The following is a 20,581-nucleotide window of genomic DNA, read 5'->3' as shown; positions in this document are numbered from 1 at the left end:
TTAGCTGCATGATGTGAGTATGAAATGCCAGTCTGTCAGCTTGTGTCTGCTCTGTACTTTACTATCAGCCCAATCTCTCTGTTCAATTAAAAATGTGCCCTCACTGTACAAAAACAAACACAGCAACATCTTTAATTATTGTGCTTTTTACAGAGTTAGTTATGCCTCATTCTGTGAAAATCCTCAGGAAAAAAACAGTCAAATAGTGTGAATAATTTAACATAACAGCTAACCGGGAGGTTATGGAGACTTTCATGATGATGGGACATATTTAACAACGGGCTCTTCAAAGTAACAGACCTCATCAAACTGACAAAGCCTCTCATGACTGCGTCTGCATTATTCATGGCGGTCTGAGTCAGGTCTGTCTGTGATGCATGGGAAAGGCTATTTTACGAGTGCACGTAGGTTAAATCAGATGACATTTCTCTTCTGTCTAAACAGCAAATGATAATCTGACAAATGAGAACGTTTCTACATTAATCACAACATTATGAGACAGAAAATCACTAGTTTTCTTGCATGTTCTTTGACAGTTTATACAGTGGATCGGCGCTGAGATTGAATTTAAATTGAAGAAGTGCTGAAAGATAATTTAACACAACAACACCGGATGGAGCCTCTTATAACAGAGAATGGGACTTTATTTGCTACATAATTTGTATAAGGCACAAGAAGCCAGGCAGAATTGTCAGTCACAGTCTACCATCATTAAATTATTCACATCCAGCACTGACATCATTCGCTAGTGGTTAGTCGGCACGAGTGGTTTCTAAGTGTGCTGATGAAAAGAGAAAATGTCCATGAGTGTATTGTTGTCAGCCACGCTTCACTTCAGCCAGTGCTGCCACAGTGAGGCTTTACACTTGAGATAAAACAGACTGTGGTCAGTGGAGTTGAGACTGGAACGAGCAAAATTCATTATTGTTAAAAACAAAAACACTCCACCTTGCTTGTTCTGTACCACCACTATTGGAACAAGCTTGATGTTCTTGCCCACTAGTGGTAAGAGTGTGATAATGACATCCAGGGTGTGTAATGAGCATCACAGCCTCATGAGGCCGCTAGTCTGAAAAATACAATTGAAGACATGTTTCTTTTTTTCTTACAGTGCATTTCAAATCATAACCAAGTACCAAGAGGGTTTTCATGCACAGAAAGCAAAAATAACATACCAAATGGTTTATATAGTATTAAAATGCCAAACGTATGCTTAGAAAATAAATAGTTTATCAAGTGAAACTGTGATAGAAAGAGTGTTTGAACAAAGAAATGCCCACGTTCGATTCCCCGCCGCCCCCTTCAAAGAGTGACAAAATGAAATACACACAGTGACAGACACAACATGAATGAAGGTAATAAAACTGCCGTTGTTTAAAGTGTCACCCGCTGCACTGCTAACTTTTAGGGGCTGTGTCAATCCATTTCACTCACTCACACTGACTGACTGGCTCATGTTTGACAAATGAACTGCCTGAACTTAGTACATTTTCTGAGCTTTTAAATACTGATGGAGCACTAAATGAAGACAAATACTCAAATTCTTGCAGACATTATTTAATTTTTTGGCTTTGCTTAATTCATGTCCAAAAAAAACTTATTTTACATATTTTTTTGATAAATTGATGCAAAATTAAGTGATTATTTGAGTCACTCTGGTGTTGCAAACAATATTGTTGAATTTTTATAATTACTGGCTTTAATTACTCTAATTGTCTACAATCAGGGCTCATTCAACTGTTTTGATAATTGATTAGTATGTTTGAGTGTTTTTTTATAATACATTTTCTGATATTTTACATACCAAACGACTCAATTAATCGAGTTAGGAAAATAATAAAGAAATTGCTGCCCTACCTACAATTATAATTTCTACATTTGCAGACATGATTTAATTTGGAGCTTTATTTGATCCACGGCCAAAAAAATTGTCCAACAATTCTTCATATTTTTGAAATGTTACATTTGTGTAAAGTGAATGGAATGTTAAAGTCCCGCTGGTTGAGTTGTTGTAAATAGTGGCTACAGTGGTCATAGTGCATAAACAATAAGTGGCTGATAGTAGGACTCTGTCAGTGGTGGAGTAAATTGATCATTCCTGCAGTTACTACCACAGTTACTTCTTCAGCTAAGCCCTTAGCATGTGTGGTGCAGCAGTGAAAAGTGTCCCCCGTCAAACTGTGTTTTGGTGCACCAAGTTCCATTTCTCATATACCGGTCTTGCGGTACGTGAAAAATTCATACAAAAATCTATGAAAATACCGGTCTTCGGTTTCAGTCCAACTGTGAGGCTTCATTAAAGTGCTTCTGCTCAGAATTTGCTGAGGGGCGGCAGCGCCCCTGCCTTCACCAACACAGCTGAGAGCAGGTCTGCAGGTCCAGAGTGGTGCGCCACAGCAGTGCCAGAGGGATCTCCATGCTTGTTTTCAGAGTTCATAGGTGTGGCAACCTTTCCCCTTTGTAGCGTGGACTTGCCCGCCCCACTGCCCCCTCCTCCACCCAAACTGGTCTTACTATTTTCCACTGTGGGTATGACTGTGCCCAGGTGGAGGTTTCCCACCACAGGAGTCCCAGAAGACTCCAAACTGGTCTGACAGCAGCACAGCACTCGGAGGAAGGCAGCCCTCATCTCCCTGCTGGACAGAGTGTATATCAGAGGATTGAGGGCAGAGTTGAGCACAGCCAAGGCGATGAACCAGTCCACCTGGTAGAGCACAGGGCACTGAGTTGGGCTGCACCCCACATCCAGCAGCAACAGGAGGAAAAGTGGGGCCCAGCACATGACGAACAATCCAAGAACAATAACCACTGTCCGCAGCAGAGCCAGCGAGCGCTCTGAAGGCCGACTGCTCACCCTGCGACCGCTGGAGGTCACCAGTTGATAGATCCTGATGTAGAGGATGATGATGGCCACCAAGAGGGCACTGAAGACGCTGATGCAGAAGGCCACATAACTCTTAGCATAGAGTGGCAGCACTGTGGAGCAAGAGGCCAGATTGTTCAGGCAGTTCCACCCTAGGCTGGGCAGAGCGCTCAGCAGCACCGACACAAACCAGCAGGCTGCCAGCAGTCCTAATAGTCTCCCTCGACCTGCCGTCTCACATGGACGCAGACGCACCATAGTCATGTGTCTCTCGATCCCAATGGCCAGAAGGCTGAACGTGGACGCACTGAGGGCCACAAACATGCTCCCTTCTCTAGCCAGCCACTGTATCGGTGTCAGGAAGTACGTATTGCGTCCTGACGTAAAGATATTGACAACATAGGCCACACCAGCGAGCATGTCTGACAGCGCAAGGTTCCCAATGAGGAAATACATGCGGCTGTGGAAGCGCTTGTTCCTCCAGAGAGCAAGCAGCACCATCATGTTCTCCAGGACAATCAACACACAGATGAAGAGCAGCACAGCCATCTTACAGACCCCGTTGCTGCGAGGCCGGTTCCACTTCCCTGAGTGGTTGTAGTGGCTGACGATGACCAGATTCATCCCTACCTCCACTGTGTTTTCCATACTGCCTGCCATTCCCGCCCCTTCCTTTGTCATACAGCAGAGGGAGCCACAGCACTGGACACTGCTGAGGGAGGTCAGGCGGCTCAGCCTGGCAGTTTAAGGGCAGTCATTGTATACCCTCATCAGGGACCTGCAAGTCAAACACAAAGAAGTCATCGTCAAATCCAAAAGGAAAAGGAAAAAATCACAAAAGTTACATTCATTAGTGTTGGTTGGTTGATTTGTGGAAGCGAAAGATCTTTCTGATGGCTCATAAAACAATTGTAATTAAGAGGCACCAAAAAACTGAACAAAAACTATTTAAAAACCTCGAATGTGGGTTTCACTCATTTATTTTTACTAAACTTAAATAGTAAACAGAATAGAACTCAGTCAAACAAGAGCAGCAGCACTAAAGACAAATAGACAGTGCACAGTACAATGCCATAAAAACTGTTGCATGCTGATTAACAATAACGTAAATGAAAAGTTGTATTTTTCTCTCTAGTATTACTCTCTTTTTTTCCAAACAAAGGTTTGTGATTTAAAAACTAGGATTGAAAGTGTTTTCCTTAATAATAAGGTGAATTGTGTGGACAATGACTGAAAGCTTTAAAATGTGACGTAAAAGTTTTTCAGTTTAGCTGAGAAGAGATGATCAGTGAGGGAGTTCAATTAGTTAAAGTTAAGTTGAGTAATCCTTTGGACACAAAGTATCAGAGTCCCTGATAGAGGGACAGGACATCACTGGTAAATAAATGGATATTTCTATCATCCGTCTCCACAGACTCAGTAACGTTCACCTTTTGGAGTAGTTACCTTCATCTAAACATCCCGGCGATGCGGCGGAGTTTTCCAGAATCTTTCCTCTCCTGCGTAAAGTTGCGCGTAAAACATAAAACGCTTTTGCCAAAAAACTGAATATAACTGACTCGAAGTTAGAAATTCATCTTATCCTCGCTTCCAAACAGTAATGTGTCTTCCTCTGATAGCCATAAGAGTTGTCTTCTGTCTTTCTGTCCCGCTGTGCTCCCTCCTGCCCGTCCTCTTCCCTCTCTTTCCCTCTCCCTCTCTCTCTCTCTCTCTCTCTCTCTCACTCACTCACTCCTGCTCATGGGGCGGGATTTTCCTTTACCTCTCCATCATAGTTTCGCTCGGGAGAGCCACGTGGTTCATTATTATGCCATATGATAACATTGTACGATTCTATGTTGTTGTGTTTACTCTCGACTTTTTCATTTTTAAAGAAAATTAATTTAATGTTTATGTATGGAAGCCCGTTTCTGCCACATGGGAAAACAAATGCATTCCCAGTCATAATTATGAGATACTAAATCATTATTATGAGATACTAAATGATTATTATGAGATACTAAATAATTATTATGAGATACTAAATGATTATTATGAGATACTAAATAATTATTATGAGATGCTAAGTCATAATTATGAGATACTAAATCATTATTTTGAGATACTAAATCATTATTATGAGATACTAAATACTTATGAGATGCTAAGTCATTATTATGAGATACTAAATAATTATTATGAGATGCTAAGTCATTATTATGAGATACTAAATAATTATTATGAAATGCTAAGTCATAATTATGAGATACTAAATAATTATTATGAGATGCTAAGTCATAATTATGAGATACTAAATCATTATTATGAGATGCTAAGTCATAATTATGAAAATAATTATTATGAGATGCTAATTCATAATTATGAGATACTAAATCATTATTATGAGATGCTAAGTCATAATTATGAGATACTAAATCATTATTATGAGATATTAAGTCATTATTATGAAGTGCTAAGTCATAATTATGAGATACTAAATCATTATTATGAGATGCTAAGTCATAATTATGAGATACTAAATCATTATTATGAGATGCTAAGTCATTATTATGAGATACTTTATCATTATTATGAGATGCTAAGTCATTATTATGAGATGCTAAGTCATAATTATGAGATACTAAATCATTATTATGAGATATTAAGTCATTATTATGAAGTGCTAAGTCATAATTATGAGATACTAAATCATTATTATGAGATGCTAAGTCATAATTATGAGATACTAAATCATTATTATGAGATGCTAAGTCATTATTATGAGATACTTAATCATTATTATGAGATACTTAATCATTATTATGAGATGCTGTCATAATTATGAATGCTAAATAATTACTATGAGATGATAAGTCATAATTATGAGATTCTAAGTCATTATTGAGATACTAAGTTATAATCTTGAGATAATTAAGTTTCTATGTCATAATAATGAGATACCATTTTGAAAATCTATCTTAGTATCTTATAATTATGAGATATCTTGTATCTAAACATTGAGATGCTACATACTAAGCCATAATAATGAGATAGATACTAATCAATTAATGAGGTCAATTAAGTTATAAAAGAAAATGTTATAACTGCTTTGACATAAAATGGTAACCTTTGGTTCCTGTTGCCTTAAAATAGGCCTCTTTATGTAATTATAATATATGTATAATTAACAGATGTTCATTATGAAGTGAAAGCTGACTATGCAAACAAAGGAGAGTGGCTCCACCCACATAACCCTGATGCATAATCCTGTGAAGGAGGACAAAACTGTAGACAGATTCTGGCACGCAAAAAGGCAATCGCTGTTCCTTGGAAGTTTGGAAAAGAATGAATCAGCAGTTTGCTGCACACACTATTAGAGATGTCACTTATATTCTGGCACACTGGGCCTTTAACAATTAGAGATGTGAGCAATTAGTTATGTTGCTGCATTTGCCTGATGTGTGTACACCTAACTGCAGCCCTGATGTGGGATAGATGTGGGATAGATGGCATCTTGATGCTGGCCAGGCCTCTGGTGCATAATCAGGAGTTAGGGCTGCTGATCGAGGAACAGGATGTCAGCTGGGAACACCAACCCAGGAGCACATGAGATGTTGGCTGGGCATCACTTGTGGTAATGGACATGAGAGGGCCTGGATGGCTGAGCAGATTTGGTGTGGTAGGCTGAAAACCCAGGGTCTGGATTGTGATGGTCAGCTGGGAGGCACAGGCTCTGGCTGGTGGCTCTCCAACCCCTAAACACGTCCTAGGAGAAGGCAAGTCACAAGCTGCAAGAGATGCTGAAAGAGACTGACAAGGGCAACGTGATGATGAAAAGCATTGAAACTCAGGTCTTTCTGGATCCTTCTCTTGTAATCTTTGCAGTATCACTGGATATTTTGAGATGTTTCATGCAGTTCCTTCTCAGGAAATTGCAGATTAATAAACGATGCCCTCAAGTTGATGACTTTCCCGTGAGCGGCAAGAGATGTTGAAACTCTCAGACAACTCATTTATAACTGTATGAAAACATCCTAGAGGCCTTGGCTCCGTGTTGTTGCAAGCGAGATACACATTTCCTGGTTGTTTGGTGCTATGGTGGAAAGAGGAAATGTGGTTACAGGTCAGCAGATCAGGAGGAAAATTTAATTGTTTCCAGCCTTGTACTATTTTGTGTAATGGGGATACTGTTGTGTGTGTGTGTGTCTTTGTGCATCTTTGTGTGGGTGTGTGTGCTAAGAAGCATCGTGAGTCAGGGAACAGTGACGCAGACTCGAGTGGTGAGTTGGATGTTTGGGAATGCAGAGTGTAGTGGGAACGAAGAAGCAGCAGCAGCAGCAGCGGTGGAAAAGGGAGGCCTCTTGGGATGCCATCACCCCATTTCCCACCACTCCATACACTAAACATTTTCCTAATGTCGTTACTTTTCGCAGGAATCAACACTATCAGATTCAAAAGAAAGCTTAAATGGTGTCTGATGAAATATTCAGTTCACCAGCACATTTATTTTATTGATGGCTTCCTGAGAAAACTGGTAATAGAACGTTATCAAGCACCCTAAATGTCACAGGGTTAATCTTCTGATTTTAACATGTCAGGAATCAATGTCACAGCGTGTACATGTGTGTTTCTTTGGGCAGCATCTGTCTCCTGCGTGTGTCAATATAAAACAACTTACTTAATCTTGTTGTGCCTAAAATGTATTATGCACACAGTGCTTTTACAGGATCACATATTTTCTCGCACAGAGCATTGGGTTACGTCTCAGGAAGTTGAGCAGAGCTCGGACCGCTGATAGTGTGTCTAGAGCAATGTGTGTTGTCGGCGGGTTATCAGCGAAGGTCTGAGGTCTTTAAGGGCTCAAGGTGACTGCTTGTCTGTGGACCCGACTCTGCTTCGCTGCTTCTTTTAGATAACCTTTTTTATCTGCACCCAGCCCAAAATAGCCACATCAAAAGATACACAAATGAAAGGATAAATGGATGGAGGACAGATGGGAGTGCAATGTGAGCAGCGCGTCCTAGTCTGGATCTTTCTGTGAGACTTGAGCAGTTTCCTAGACTTTTGAAAACTGTAAATCAGAAAGAGGAGAGGTCCGATTGCTTGGGTCACTTTGAGTGTATCTTGAGTGCACCTTTCAAACACAACTCCGATGCTTCACAGTTAAACACAATGACAAAGCTCTGGACCTCAAACTGACATAATGCGTTGCTTAATCCCGTGTCTGCTTTCTCAAGATCACTATGGAACCTAAAAGTCCAGATCCTTATGGCGTTATTTATTTTCTTTACGATAGGGAGCTTTAAACACTTATCCTGGACCTCATGCTTTCACTGTGCCAAAATATGTTAAAAATAACTTGGATCCCAGTCATGTAAACAATCATGCCCAATTTTCTCAGAACTGCTTCACTGATGTCTGGGAAAGCTTGTACAAGAATCCAGTGTGTGTGCGTGTGCATGTGTGTGTGTGTCTGTGTCTGTGAGGTTTGTGTTTGTGTAGAAAACAAGTTGACCATGGACACGATGCATGTCTTTGCTCCCTCCGTGCGTTGGACTATTTGTGTAATCTCTTATCATTTTCTCCTTCACCCCACAGCCACTTCTTGTCAAACACACACACACACACACACACACACTGAGGCACTGACGCTGCTCAGTGCAAAAAACAATTCTTTCCATGGAGAAATTATGAATCCTCCGACTGAACGTTTGTATATCTTGGCTCGCTGTGCTTTGTCTGTCTGGTGCTGGAAAGAAAAGGGGTCAAAGGTGTACGTCCCTTGTGATGAGGACTAATGATCATGTAGTTCAGTGTGTGGTGCTCCACTAATTCTCAACTAACCCCCAGTCTTACACCATCCACCCCAATCCCCATCTCCCCAGCAGGGCCCCGCCACAACCCTAGACCCTCAGTCTCCAAAGAAATGCAGCAGGACCCTGAGAACGAACTAACCCACTGACGGAAAAAGACCAGACTCCAAATGCCACCATTTCAGATGAGAATTCAAGCTTTCAAAGCCTCTGTGGTATAAGGTCACATCCACTACTATGTTTTCATTTGAAAAAGACATTTTCAGATAAAACAGGATCTAGATTCAGATGTGTCAGAAGTAATCTGCATTGATGCATTGATCACACGTGCCAGGCTAAACAGGAAGCCGGTTCGCTTGTCTACAGTTTGTTTGCATGGCTTCAGAAGGTACTACTGATGAGAGGTGACAATGGTGAAACGTTTAGAACAAGAATTTCTTCTATGAGGCTGACAACAAGGTGAAATAGACACTGAAAGATTAAAGTTTAAACTGAGCTTTTATCTCGCTGCTGATGGCTGAGTAGTTGGCAATAAGAACCAACCAGGAAGTGAATGCGGGTCATTCCATGCAGTTCAGTTAACGCCGTCTGCTCTTCTTCCTGTCCAGACTAACACGCAATCCCTGGAGTTTTCAAACTGAAAAGGAGCCTACAGCGTTTTAAAGATTCACCTTTTTCTGGGCTCTAAAGCACTGGAGTAATGTTGATGTAGCTTAAGACACTAAAGTTAATACTGGAGCCATGTGAGAACAGAATACATACATATCACACACAATTCTCATGTTTTCTTCCACACCTCTCCATGGGTCTCTTGTTTGTTCACAGTTCTGTGTGTTCTGTTGGCGAATGTGTGTCTGTTCAGGTGTGTCCACTTAGGCCCCTCCCACTGCCGAATCTATATGCACAGCACCACCCGCTTGAAGACTAGTTTGACAGCCGTCTAATGCAGGATACGTTGTTTGTACAGTGCAGTGAATGAGCTGTTGCTCACTCTTTCCAGTCTTTGTGCTCACACACAACTATCGTTTAAAGCAAACATTTTATAAAAATGAATATTCAGGTGCTATAATACAAATATTCAGGCAGATTTTGTTGCCTTTTAAAAAATGACTGGCTCCTTACAAATGACATCTAAAGCCTATTTAAATGAGTTTTCCCATACATAGTGTTGTCCCCTTTCTCAAGATGCGTCCAATATTAAAGATTCAAGCAAAGGTTAGGTTTTCTTTATTCAAATTGTTGTGTCATATCTCACTCATTACTCTTCTTTTTCAAAAAAACTGTGACTAATATTGTAATAAAAACATCTTTTGTTCCATCTTCTCCATACTTACTTATCATAAGTATATCAGTGATGAAAAATTAGGTCCTTGTTGCAAAGGTTACCAGATAAACACAGTGAAACGTGTAAGGCCATGCAAGTGTGTGCATCACAGTCCAGAGGTGTTTTCCCAGCATGTGACGCTTCCATGTGTAAAATGAATATCTTTGTGAAACTACTACTGTGTGAAATGGCAATCAGTCACAGCCGGGCTAAAAGAAGCTCACTGACTGCGCTCCGTGGCCTACATATATGTGACACGACGTTGCATAATTCGATAGACATCTGCAGAGGTATAGTAAAGGCTGCCATGGTAACCGCCCCAACCAGCAAGAACAATAACACAGGTCAGCCATCATGATCACCCTAAAGCCTGCTGACTCCACAGAGAGGCTGCACAAAATAAAGGCTAAAAACACACACGTCACATCTCATTAGACATGGTCCCTGTGATGGCTGATTGAGGGCCCCAAACAGGTTCAATCCCCCAAGAAAACAACTACAAACTACATTTATATAATGTAATTTATTGTTTAATTAGTAGATCCTTGCATGAAACTAGAACGTGCCACATGAGCTAATACTTCACAACATTTTCTTTTCATGAAGACCTCTACATTATTACGCTATTCACAAACGTGTTGAGCTCTGGACCTCTTTGGACAAAACCCCATCTGTCCTGTGAAGTTTAATTTAACCGGTTCAGACAGTGAGACAGACAGAAGAACAGGCAGGCAGACAGGCACAGCACTGAGACATAACCTCCTAAAAGGTAATCCTATCTTTTTCCTATGGTTTCTGGGGTTAGCGGTGAGAGTTAGCTCAGTACTACTGACAGGGAACACTAAAAAATAAATGTTCCTTATAATGTTAAAACCTTGCTGTCAGTTTTTGATATCAAGAATGCAGAAATGTATCCAACACAATCCACAACTCCACCTAACACGAGGCGGAGGGGCCAGGAGTGCTTGTGTGAACAGATGATGCAGTATATATGTTCTCATCCACATTATCTGTCTATGTAGCTCACAGGAGGCATTATCATCTGCTGCAACTCCACGTCTCCATCAAACCTCCAACAAAACAAAAAAAAAATACTTTCACGGTCCTCTCAAGAGACTTAAACCACACTCTGCCACACTACCAGCTCGTTACCCCGTCGACAGCTGCCTCACCACAGAAGATGGAACTGTGGGTTTACTGCATGCAAACATGAAACATGGGTACAGTCCCTCTGCCCTTCCCAGCCCTGGGCAAATAAAACCACAGCCCTGTGTTCTTGCGTCCATCTGTCATTGTCCAGCTGCAGCATTTGACCACTAGGACTGAGGAGGTGATCAGAGGCCAATGAGGATTTGCAGGGATATTTTAAAGTCGCAGACGGGAATGTACCCTTTGCGCCTTATCGGGAGACAGACTAAATAATGGAGTACATAAACTCCTGTGAGGACAACGTCAACCCTATGGGGACATTTTAATGTCCCATGTGACGATGGGATGGGGACAGAGATCTGAAGAGCATAGGAAACTGAAAGTTAGACTGAGGGAACACAAACAGCACAAACAACATGAAAGATGAGTGTTTTGCTTTGAAAAAAAAAACCCCACATGGTTTCAAGAGCTGCAAGAAATGTGATCTTTGCATGCTCTGCCCTCAAACTCGTCATTTTAATGTCATTTGAGGTACACGGAAAAGAAGAAAAGTTTAAAGAGATCACAACCCCTGCAACCCTTAGTATAAAGAACAACTTTATGGAGGACGCTATGACGTGTCTGCCGACAATAAATTGTCCTCTGTCCTGCAAGTGTTTTTGAGTGAGTCAGCAGTGGACAGGAGAGTCTGGGAGCGTTGCAAGAGGACAGGCAAAGGAGGCAATCGTCTAAAGTCCTCAAGCTGAGAGAAGGGCCTTGAAAACATTAGTCCACAGCAAAGACAGTGTTGTGAGAACCCCTGTATTTATGACTGGCTTTGTACAATTACACTATGGTTTGACTCCATTTGAGAAGGCTCAGTGTCACTATTGCTTAAGTTCATTTCAGTGCAGGTCCCACAGTGTCCCTTTGCCCACTGTTTCTTTAACAAAAGTTTGTTCATTTTTATTAACCAACGGAACAAAAGGAATATAATTTGTACACAGACTTTAACAAAAGACCAATCCATTTCTACTTCTTTTTTTTTTAGCACAGATGATATTTCAGTTCTGAACACCTGTGGGACATATGTGGCTGAATTTTGTCTCTGGACTCTCTGGTCTGCAGAGCTGTGGTCAGTCAGTGTTTACAACTCTAACACATCACAGTATTACACATTACTGAGATGACAGCAGCCTCTACCACCTCCCTCCCGCCCAGCCAACCCTGTTACACCATGTCTGTCCTCCTGTCCCAGTCAGTCTGGTGGTGCAGATCGGACTCAGGGGGGTCCAACAGCAGCATGCTTTAGCGGTGGGCAAGACATTATGCCTGTGGTGGCTCATGGGTAGTCTATTGATGGAGTGTGCGGTGAACATGAACACCGGGGGAATGTGGTGTGAAAATAAACGAAGAGGGCGGCAAACAGTGGAGCCAACAATGGCGCGTCACATCCAGATCTGTGTAAAGTCTTGTGTGCCCTCCATGTAAACACTAATGAATTGTCTGCTCTCTGAGATCATCCTTTCCAATGGGTTAGCGTTTGATTTGGTTCACCACAAAGCCAAAAAACTCTACAACATCTCCATAATGTACACACACTGCTACCACCCTGTCCTTTCCTTGGAGCTCTGGACTGTTTTCCCGGGAGTCCAAACCAAAATAATCAAAAGCACTAACACAGGAAAGTGAACACGTGTCTCCAGCACGTCCATCACCTTTACAAGCCACACTGCTTTGAAACTATTCTGACTCGCAGTCATGATCTTAAGCATGATCCAGCTTCTGGATTTTTTAACACCAGACACGGAAAATGTAATGGTGCATTGAGGTTTGGGTTTGGCCCTGACACACAATTCAGTGTCATGCTACGTCAATGTGACATTCCCTAGGCTGGTTGTTGTAGAACTTTGTGTGTGTGTGTGTGTGTGCAGCGCTCACCCTGAAGTTGTGCTTTTCATGGCTACAGACCAAAAGATAAAGATGTGACCTCTCAGTGTTCTGCCAGCTCGACGAGATCGTCACCATGAAGGCACTTGGAAAAATTACAGCCTTAGAGGGTTGAAACAGTTGGACAGTATAGAAAATTGAAAAAAATAATAATAATAATAATTTGTTCAGAATCACAATAAGAAAAATATTTAAAATAAAGTTGAGTGTATTTGATTTGTTGTTTGTTATTTTAATAATCCAGTTTAACGTCAGTCATTTTCATTAAGATCCGCATGTTTCAGATTTTGAGCGGCAAAGTCATATTTTTGAGCACTGAAAACCAGTGACCGTTGAGAAGTGAGGTAATACTTCAAATGGCCTTTATCTACACTCGACTCATATGATTACGCGGAAGTAAAGTTAGCCGAGGCCGGTTATGATCGCTGCTTTAGCCGTGGATTCCAACAGTAGCCTGGTTGTTTGCTGTATCTATGGCACATGTGTGCGCACATACACACCAGTGAGTCCTCCATGTGAAAGGCCTATGTGTCTGGGTGTCAGTAACTTAATGACACCACTTACTGGCCTTAATTCACACTCAGGTTCTTGTGCATATATGAAAAAAAACAACACGTGAGGAAGTCCTACCAACAGAGGATCAGTTGTGTCAGTCAGACTGCAGTTGGACACTTTTAGGGTTCATGTTTGACCGTCTTTGATCCTTCCTCCGGGTCAAAATAGGATTATATTAACTTTTAGACATAATTTGGCGTGTTTGCACATCTGCACCGGGAAAAGTGAAACCTTCAAAACACTTTTCGATCCAAATCAGCTCCTCAGTTACCCGTGAAGTTAACAATTGCCAGAAATGGTAAATGGTAAATGGGAGGAAAGGAATGGTTGAGTCACAGAGGAGAGGGGTAGAGGGCGATATAGGGGCTGGAGAGTGGAGGGCAGAGCCATGCACATCTGTCCACTTTGTTTTTACTTAACTATGTTGTGTCTCACAGGAAATGCCCTCCGCTGATTCCAAGAAAACTGTCTTTGTGGTAAAAATCAAGCAGGCTATTAATAAAAAAGGGAAAACAGAACGCTCTGTTTGGGGACGAGTGTAACTATAGCAGTTTTTCCACTGTTGCTTTTACTCTTGACAATTCCCATAATTTACCATCAATTTCACGGCCGTTGTCACCATAATTGATTAAGGAATCAATGTGTTTCAAAGACAGTGGAAAAAATAATTTTGCCCGACCTTTGTTTCCATATACAGATCCTCATTGTGTATATATAAATGTAAACTAGGATGAAATAACTCATAATTTAGCCAACAGTGTTTTTCCCGGGAAACGACTGCATGCCACAAACCACTGGCCAAGCAGCCAGGCATCTCCTATTAATTGTGCCGAGTTCACACGCACAGCACAATACACGGAAACACGCGTCTCCAGAGTCTAATGATATCACCTTTGAATGTAACCATCATTGTTGGTTGACTTATTGGGAAACGAAAGGCACACTGTTGTGCAATAATCCATGTCAGCACACACGCACACAGAGACCTCTTTGGTCGTTTCCTTCTCAGTTACTTAACAGTTCAATTACCGTGACTGCATGATCATTTTTTAGGCAGAGAAGCAGTTTTAAAAACAACATGGAAGGGGGGGGCAGAAGCCATCGCCTGCATGACCTCCTGTGTTTTGACGTGTCTTGTGGTGTGTTGGTTTAGTGGGGAATTTCGAATGGAAGCCTTAAATCCCAGTTAATCTGTCGCTGTGCTGGGAGAGCTGGGCACTCCACACAGCCCTGCTATCTGATCATCAGCTTTGTGCTGGCAGCTCCGCTGAGATACAAACATCCTGTTTGGAAAGGGAGCAGGAGAAAGAGAGAGCCACAGAAAGAGAAAAGGTCTCCATTTGAACTAAATGAACAATGAAAGAGAGGTAGGAGGCTATAGTGACCACGTTTTGGGGATGTCTGCATTTTTATATATTTTTTTTTCTGAACTACTACATTTCTTTTACAGTGGAACATGCTGAATGTAGACTATGAGTCACATCAGAATGCATGCAGACATTTGAGAGCAGCCAGACTGAAAATGCACCTAATTACGACTCCACTGAAATGCCAGTAATCTCTTGTCCCATCTCTACCAGCCTGGCACAAGACATACAGTCCACACTATATGTAACAATACTAAAAAACAAGCAAACAGAGGATCAGGATAAACTTCCATCATGTTATTCTTTACCACACTGACACTTGACACTGACCCTGAAATAGATGTTTCAAATGTTTGTCGCTGTGAAGAGGTTTTCGCAGAACAGCAGTGCCCCCTTGTGGAATGTTCTTTAAAGTGCCTTAACATATTTTGATTTCTTTTCCTTTTTTTAAAAAAAAGCAGAAATGAAGACAAGGAAAGTTGTAACACAAGCAAAAAAATGTTGTAGTATTTCATGTCAGTAGTGCCTGTAGTAAAAGATGGATGAGACAGTTTTATTCTGTATTATTCTTATTAGAATGTTCATTTGAAAGGAGTTATGTTTGTTTGGAACATACTGTTTATTTAGCAATAACCTCAAACTGCTTGGAGAAAAGACTGAAGTCCGTCCCAAGCCTAACTGCTGCCCAACTAACAAAGGAAGCACTGAAACAATGCAAATGCCTTTTTTTGAGGAATGTGGGCATGCATTGTCACGTTGACTTCAAATGAGGATGTGGACGCTGGTCTAACATGACAAAAGGGTGACATTCCAAAAAACATGTGCTCCCGTATGACACTGCACTGCACACATGTGCCGCCACCCTGTGGAGGATGACTGAGGTTTACCTCACGCGTGGAATCGCTCTGTAGCACTGCAGCAAGTGTGTTTGAACTGTGAACAGAGAGAACAAATGTGTGCCCATATGGAATGAAATCAAATTACTTTTGACACTGTGATGAAATGATGGCTAAAACTTGGTTAGACATTCATTGTAACATCATACAGTATGTTATAGCAGCACATATTTATGTAGCGCCTTCATTTTCATTCATAGATCCATTCATTCTAGTTTCTTTAATATTATATGTAATTAAGACATTACACATTCTCACCTGACATGTGGTGGCATCCATAGGCATTGTTTGTTTTTTTTTAGGTGACATCTATGCTTGTGGGAAACTCTTGTGACATGTGGGATTCGCACATGCTTGACACACATTGTTATATGTGTGTACATATAACAAAAAGGCTTGACCACATCTAGAGGCGACATGGATCTTGTTGCAACCAGACCTGAGTATATAAACAAGAAAACGAATGCACCCACTTAGTTTGGGCCATGAAAAACTGCCAAATGAATTAATAAACAACCAATTTATCCTGGCAAAAGTCCAAATGGCCACAGTTGAGTATATAGAGTGAAAAGGCGATTCTCTTTATAATCAAGCAGACTCTTCAGTCAGTCGTTGGGGGAATTTCCCAACGTGTCTGCCTGAATTTACATTCTCCTGGCCTTCTGCTGTCATTTAAGCACAAAAAAAAGAAGCTGTCGAGACAGTGGAATGTAACCCACTGAATAATGATGGCAACCATAATGGTATGTGTTAGTCATATGTTTTTGCCCAGCAGTTCAAGGTAACAGCAAACACTGCACTTTACAGGAAATGTGTCACAGAGACAGAAAGCAACAGAAATAAGACGCATTAAAACATAAAAACAAAACTTGAGGGATTGTTTGCTTGATGTCATGTTCTCATCACGGGGAAAACAGTTATGGGTCAGTGGTCCTTTTCTCCTCCACATCCCAAACATGTTTTTACTGCACTCTACAGTAACTGGGGATTAACAGTTGTTTTGACCTATTCAAGGTTAAGTAAACCACTAAATACATCTTTAAAGTGTGTGCTAGTAATCAGGGGTTGGGGTTTTTTAGAATTTAGAATTAGAATTAGTTTAACCCATGCTTATTACAAACCAGTACTGAACACAGACAAGCCTTGCTCAGGGGCACCTTCCGGTTACAAGCCCATTTCCGTTCCTCTTGGCCATGGACTGTCCACCACACGCTGCATGGCAAGAATGGTTGCACCAGGGACAAAGCTGTTCCTGTAGTTTTGGGGAGGAGGAGAATGAAAGGGTTGTTTCATGCACTACCATGATTTATTTCTGTTTTGCAACAGGTAAAAATGCCAAAGCTGGTACTGAAAAAGGAGAACAAAAAATATGTCATGTAACCAAACGTAACAGCTGGTTCTGAACATTTAAATGAAACAAACTTGTACATGAACAGCTGCCGTCTCCATGTTTAGTCTCAGTGCAACTCCATTACCTTGAGAAACACTATAAGAACACTCCAACACTCCCTTACAGTCTTACATAATGTCTTGAGTGTGTCTCTGACATCAGCATCAGTTTCATAGTGATAGGTTGCAAAAAACCGTGTGTTAATGGAGTAGTTTGAAAGACAGAGAGGCTCTCACTAAAAATCATGACTCTGTGTTGCATTGTGGGAAATGTAGGCTCCATTGGTTTGGAAGCTTGTTCCTCCACATCGCTGAAAAGGGAAAACAAACATGTTTAGTTTAATTTCTTACTGAAACCGTTTTTGGGGCTTTATCAACCAGTTCCTTTTTTCAGTACAGATGCTTCTGCTTCAGTGCTACTGAAACTGCTTACACTGAAAATGACCTGTGAAGGTCCAGGGTGTAACATTTAAGAGGGTTCTTTGGTTGAAGTTAAATATACTACCCATATGTTTGTTTGTATACGTGTATCATGTAAGTTTTTGTATAGCCATAGAAGAAACCTTTTTCATGTACATTAGGTGAGGCCTTACCTTGACGCGGCCGTCATCTTGTGCTGCCATGTTTCTACGGCAGCCTGAATGGAAAAAATGTGTTTGAAGCTTATGCAAATTTAGGAACCTTCTGGTATGGAACTCCGTGACGCATTTGGAAAATTGCTGTCGACTAATTCTTATTCACTAACTCTATGGCTCTCAAACTGGGGTCTGTGCACCATCAGTTGTACATGAGCTTCCTCTGGTGGTGCTTGGAGGAAAATACTGTTCTACTATATAAACCAGGGTATGTGATCAGAGTGGAGCTGAGGGATTTTAACCCGAGTGCGTGGAAAATGAATAATAAATGAAATAATAATAATTAGAGTCACCTTATCTCTTGCTCCATCTTAATCTAATGCCACTATACCAGTGTGTGAAGTATGTGAGGAAGAGGAGAGAGCAAATGATCTTGTTGGGACTAAATCTGCCTCCTGTGAAATGTCGATAGCTGACTTTGGTCAGTTTATTAACACCACTGTATTTTAACGTTGGTGATAATGGTGTCACTTTGAGAACTTTCTCAGGTTATACTTGGTATTAAAAGCTTTGAGAACCAATAAACCTTAGGTATTTTGTATGTTTCTTAAAATGTCCAATGATGGAGTTTCTGCCACATACACATAGGCCTCTTGTTTTCTTCAAAATGACACAACTGTATCCTGTACCTGCACTTTGTGGGCTGTTATAAATTCCAGGTTTTTTTTACATGTTTAAAATATGTCTTCTTTCTTTTCGTGAAAGGCCATAAACACAACATTAAGACCTCGTGTAAAACATTCAGCAGCTGCCTTTATGAACAGCCTTTGTTCAGCACACAGGACACACACAGAGTTTAAGACCCACTGAAGAAATAAACAAGTGTCGAGGCTTGTCTTACCTTAATAAAAAACCCTTTAGGGGCATTTAAAGAGAGAAAAGGTCTCTTGGAGAGGGAGGAGCAGCCTGATGGTGAACAAATCCCGCTTTGTCTGCACTCAACTCTCTCACACACTCTTTAATATGAACATAAACATTAATACAACAGGCTGTCTGATACAGCAGCTGAATGGAAAAAAACTTCTGTATTTGTGTCTGATTGTTGTTTATTTATTCATGTTTTGTCTGTTATATTATCAATTTGACAGCTAATGTTGATTTTCAGATGGTCACATCTATTCATTACATTCAGTTTATCTTTTATTCCATGCTCAAATTCTACTTTTACTGATGTTCTCTGCACATCCAACTGTTCTGTCATGTATAACTGTGTACACAAGAGAGGCCAAACTTGACACTGAGAACAGAGAACATACGGTCACACTTTTTTAATACACAAATGTGTTTTGTTCCGTTTCTGTGTGTGGTTTGGCCTTTTGTTGGCACAAATCCAGTTCTGTTCCCCGCAGTGCCTTTTGAAACACGATCGTTGGTTCACTCAGGTGATGCTGACACATGGAAATCTGGAAATTGGGCTATTACCTAATTTGCTTTGTTTGATAAACACTTAGATTAAGAACTTAACAAAATAATTTAAAGAGCACACGTTTCATTGTGCTTTATTAAATTCAAATAATAAACACAGGACATATATTCAACAAAAGGTGAATTGGGAAATATACAAATGTCTTGAAAATGGTAAATTCTTTTGTTCATTCATTCATTGATTCATTGTCTACTCTTTATCCTCCACATGAGCATCACGGGCCGCTGAAGTCAATCCCAGCTGACACGGCGTGAAAGGCATGTTTCACCCTGGACATGTCATCAGTCCATAACAGGTCCGGTAACTTCTTTTGTATAAATTTGAATCATAAATCAGAACTTCTCAGGTTAAATCATAATCATCTTGAATTCAATTATTTCTTAGTTTCTTGAACAGGGACCATGCACAGTAGCATTAATCATAAAGGAAAATATGCTCTGTACCATACTGTAGCTCTCTAAGCTAATTTCCATCTGCAGTTCCACACACAGACATAGGTTACACATGGTATACCACCAGTAAGGAAAACAATACAGAGCACCATATACAGGTAACAATTGTAGAAAAGTACACTCTCAGCAAGTAAGTGTAATGTTATGCCTTTTAACCCCATGCCCAGCCCCATGCCCCATGTAAAGTGTGGTATTACAGAATGTGACATTAGACATATACTGTTTTCTCTGGTAAAGGGAATCCCGACAAGTGATTAAATTAATGCTGACATGTCAAATAGCTCTTGCCAATCGACTTAAATGGGAACTCAGACAGGGAGACTTAAGTGGGCCAAAACTACTAAGACTGAGGTCAAGACTACTGAAACAGTATGTGGTGCCTTTTTTTTAAAATAGTTTCAGTTCAGACCAATAAAATACATACATTTACTTAATTAAAAGTAATGTTAATTATGAAGAAATGAAGAAGCAGTGGTGTTAAAGGCCATCACTAACTTGAACTATGTACTTTTCTATGCACTTTCCTCTGCATAGCTGTGGAGTATGTTTTTATATTCTCCATATATTTTTTTTATTACGTTATCTCTTATTTGTCATATTCTATGTATAGCTGGGGAGTGTGTTTCTTATATTGTATTCTTTTATATCCTGTTCTCCCAATAGTAAAGTACTATCTATCTATCTATCTATCTATCTATCTATCTATCTATCTATCTATCTATCATAGACAGGTAATTAAAACAAACAGAACAAGTACACACAAAAAACACAGATAACTTCCAGGAAATTAACAATACACAGAGA

At 40.6% G+C, this 20,581-nt stretch overlaps 1 protein-coding gene across 2 annotated transcripts; it reads right to left on the bottom strand.

The window, feature by feature from the left end:
• Positions 1–1,795: 1,795 nt before the first annotated feature.
• s1pr3a (sphingosine-1-phosphate receptor 3a) lies at positions 1,796–4,547 on the bottom strand. 2 transcript variants are annotated; one of them, XM_044043228.1, is made up of 2 exons: positions 4,294–4,547; positions 1,796–3,641 (listed from the first exon to the last, which is right to left on the bottom strand). In XM_044043228.1, the coding sequence occupies exon 2, from the start codon at positions 3,542–3,544 to the stop codon at positions 2,312–2,314; it is 1,233 nt and encodes a 410-aa protein (XP_043899163.1). In that variant the 5' UTR covers positions 3,545–3,641; positions 4,294–4,547; the 3' UTR covers positions 1,796–2,311. The 2 variants fall into 2 exon arrangements, with proteins under 2 accessions (XP_043899163.1, XP_043899162.1); XM_044043227.1 differs by having other exon boundaries at positions 4,310–4,547.
• Between the last annotated feature and the right edge of the window lie 16,034 nt (positions 4,548–20,581).

The sequence above is a fragment of the Solea senegalensis genome, linkage group LG14 (genome assembly GCF_019176455.1).
Source record: "Solea senegalensis isolate Sse05_10M linkage group LG14, IFAPA_SoseM_1, whole genome shotgun sequence".
NCBI lineage: Eukaryota > Metazoa > Chordata > Actinopteri > Pleuronectiformes > Soleidae > Solea > Solea senegalensis.
This window is presented reverse-complemented; position numbering and strand designations above follow the sequence as displayed.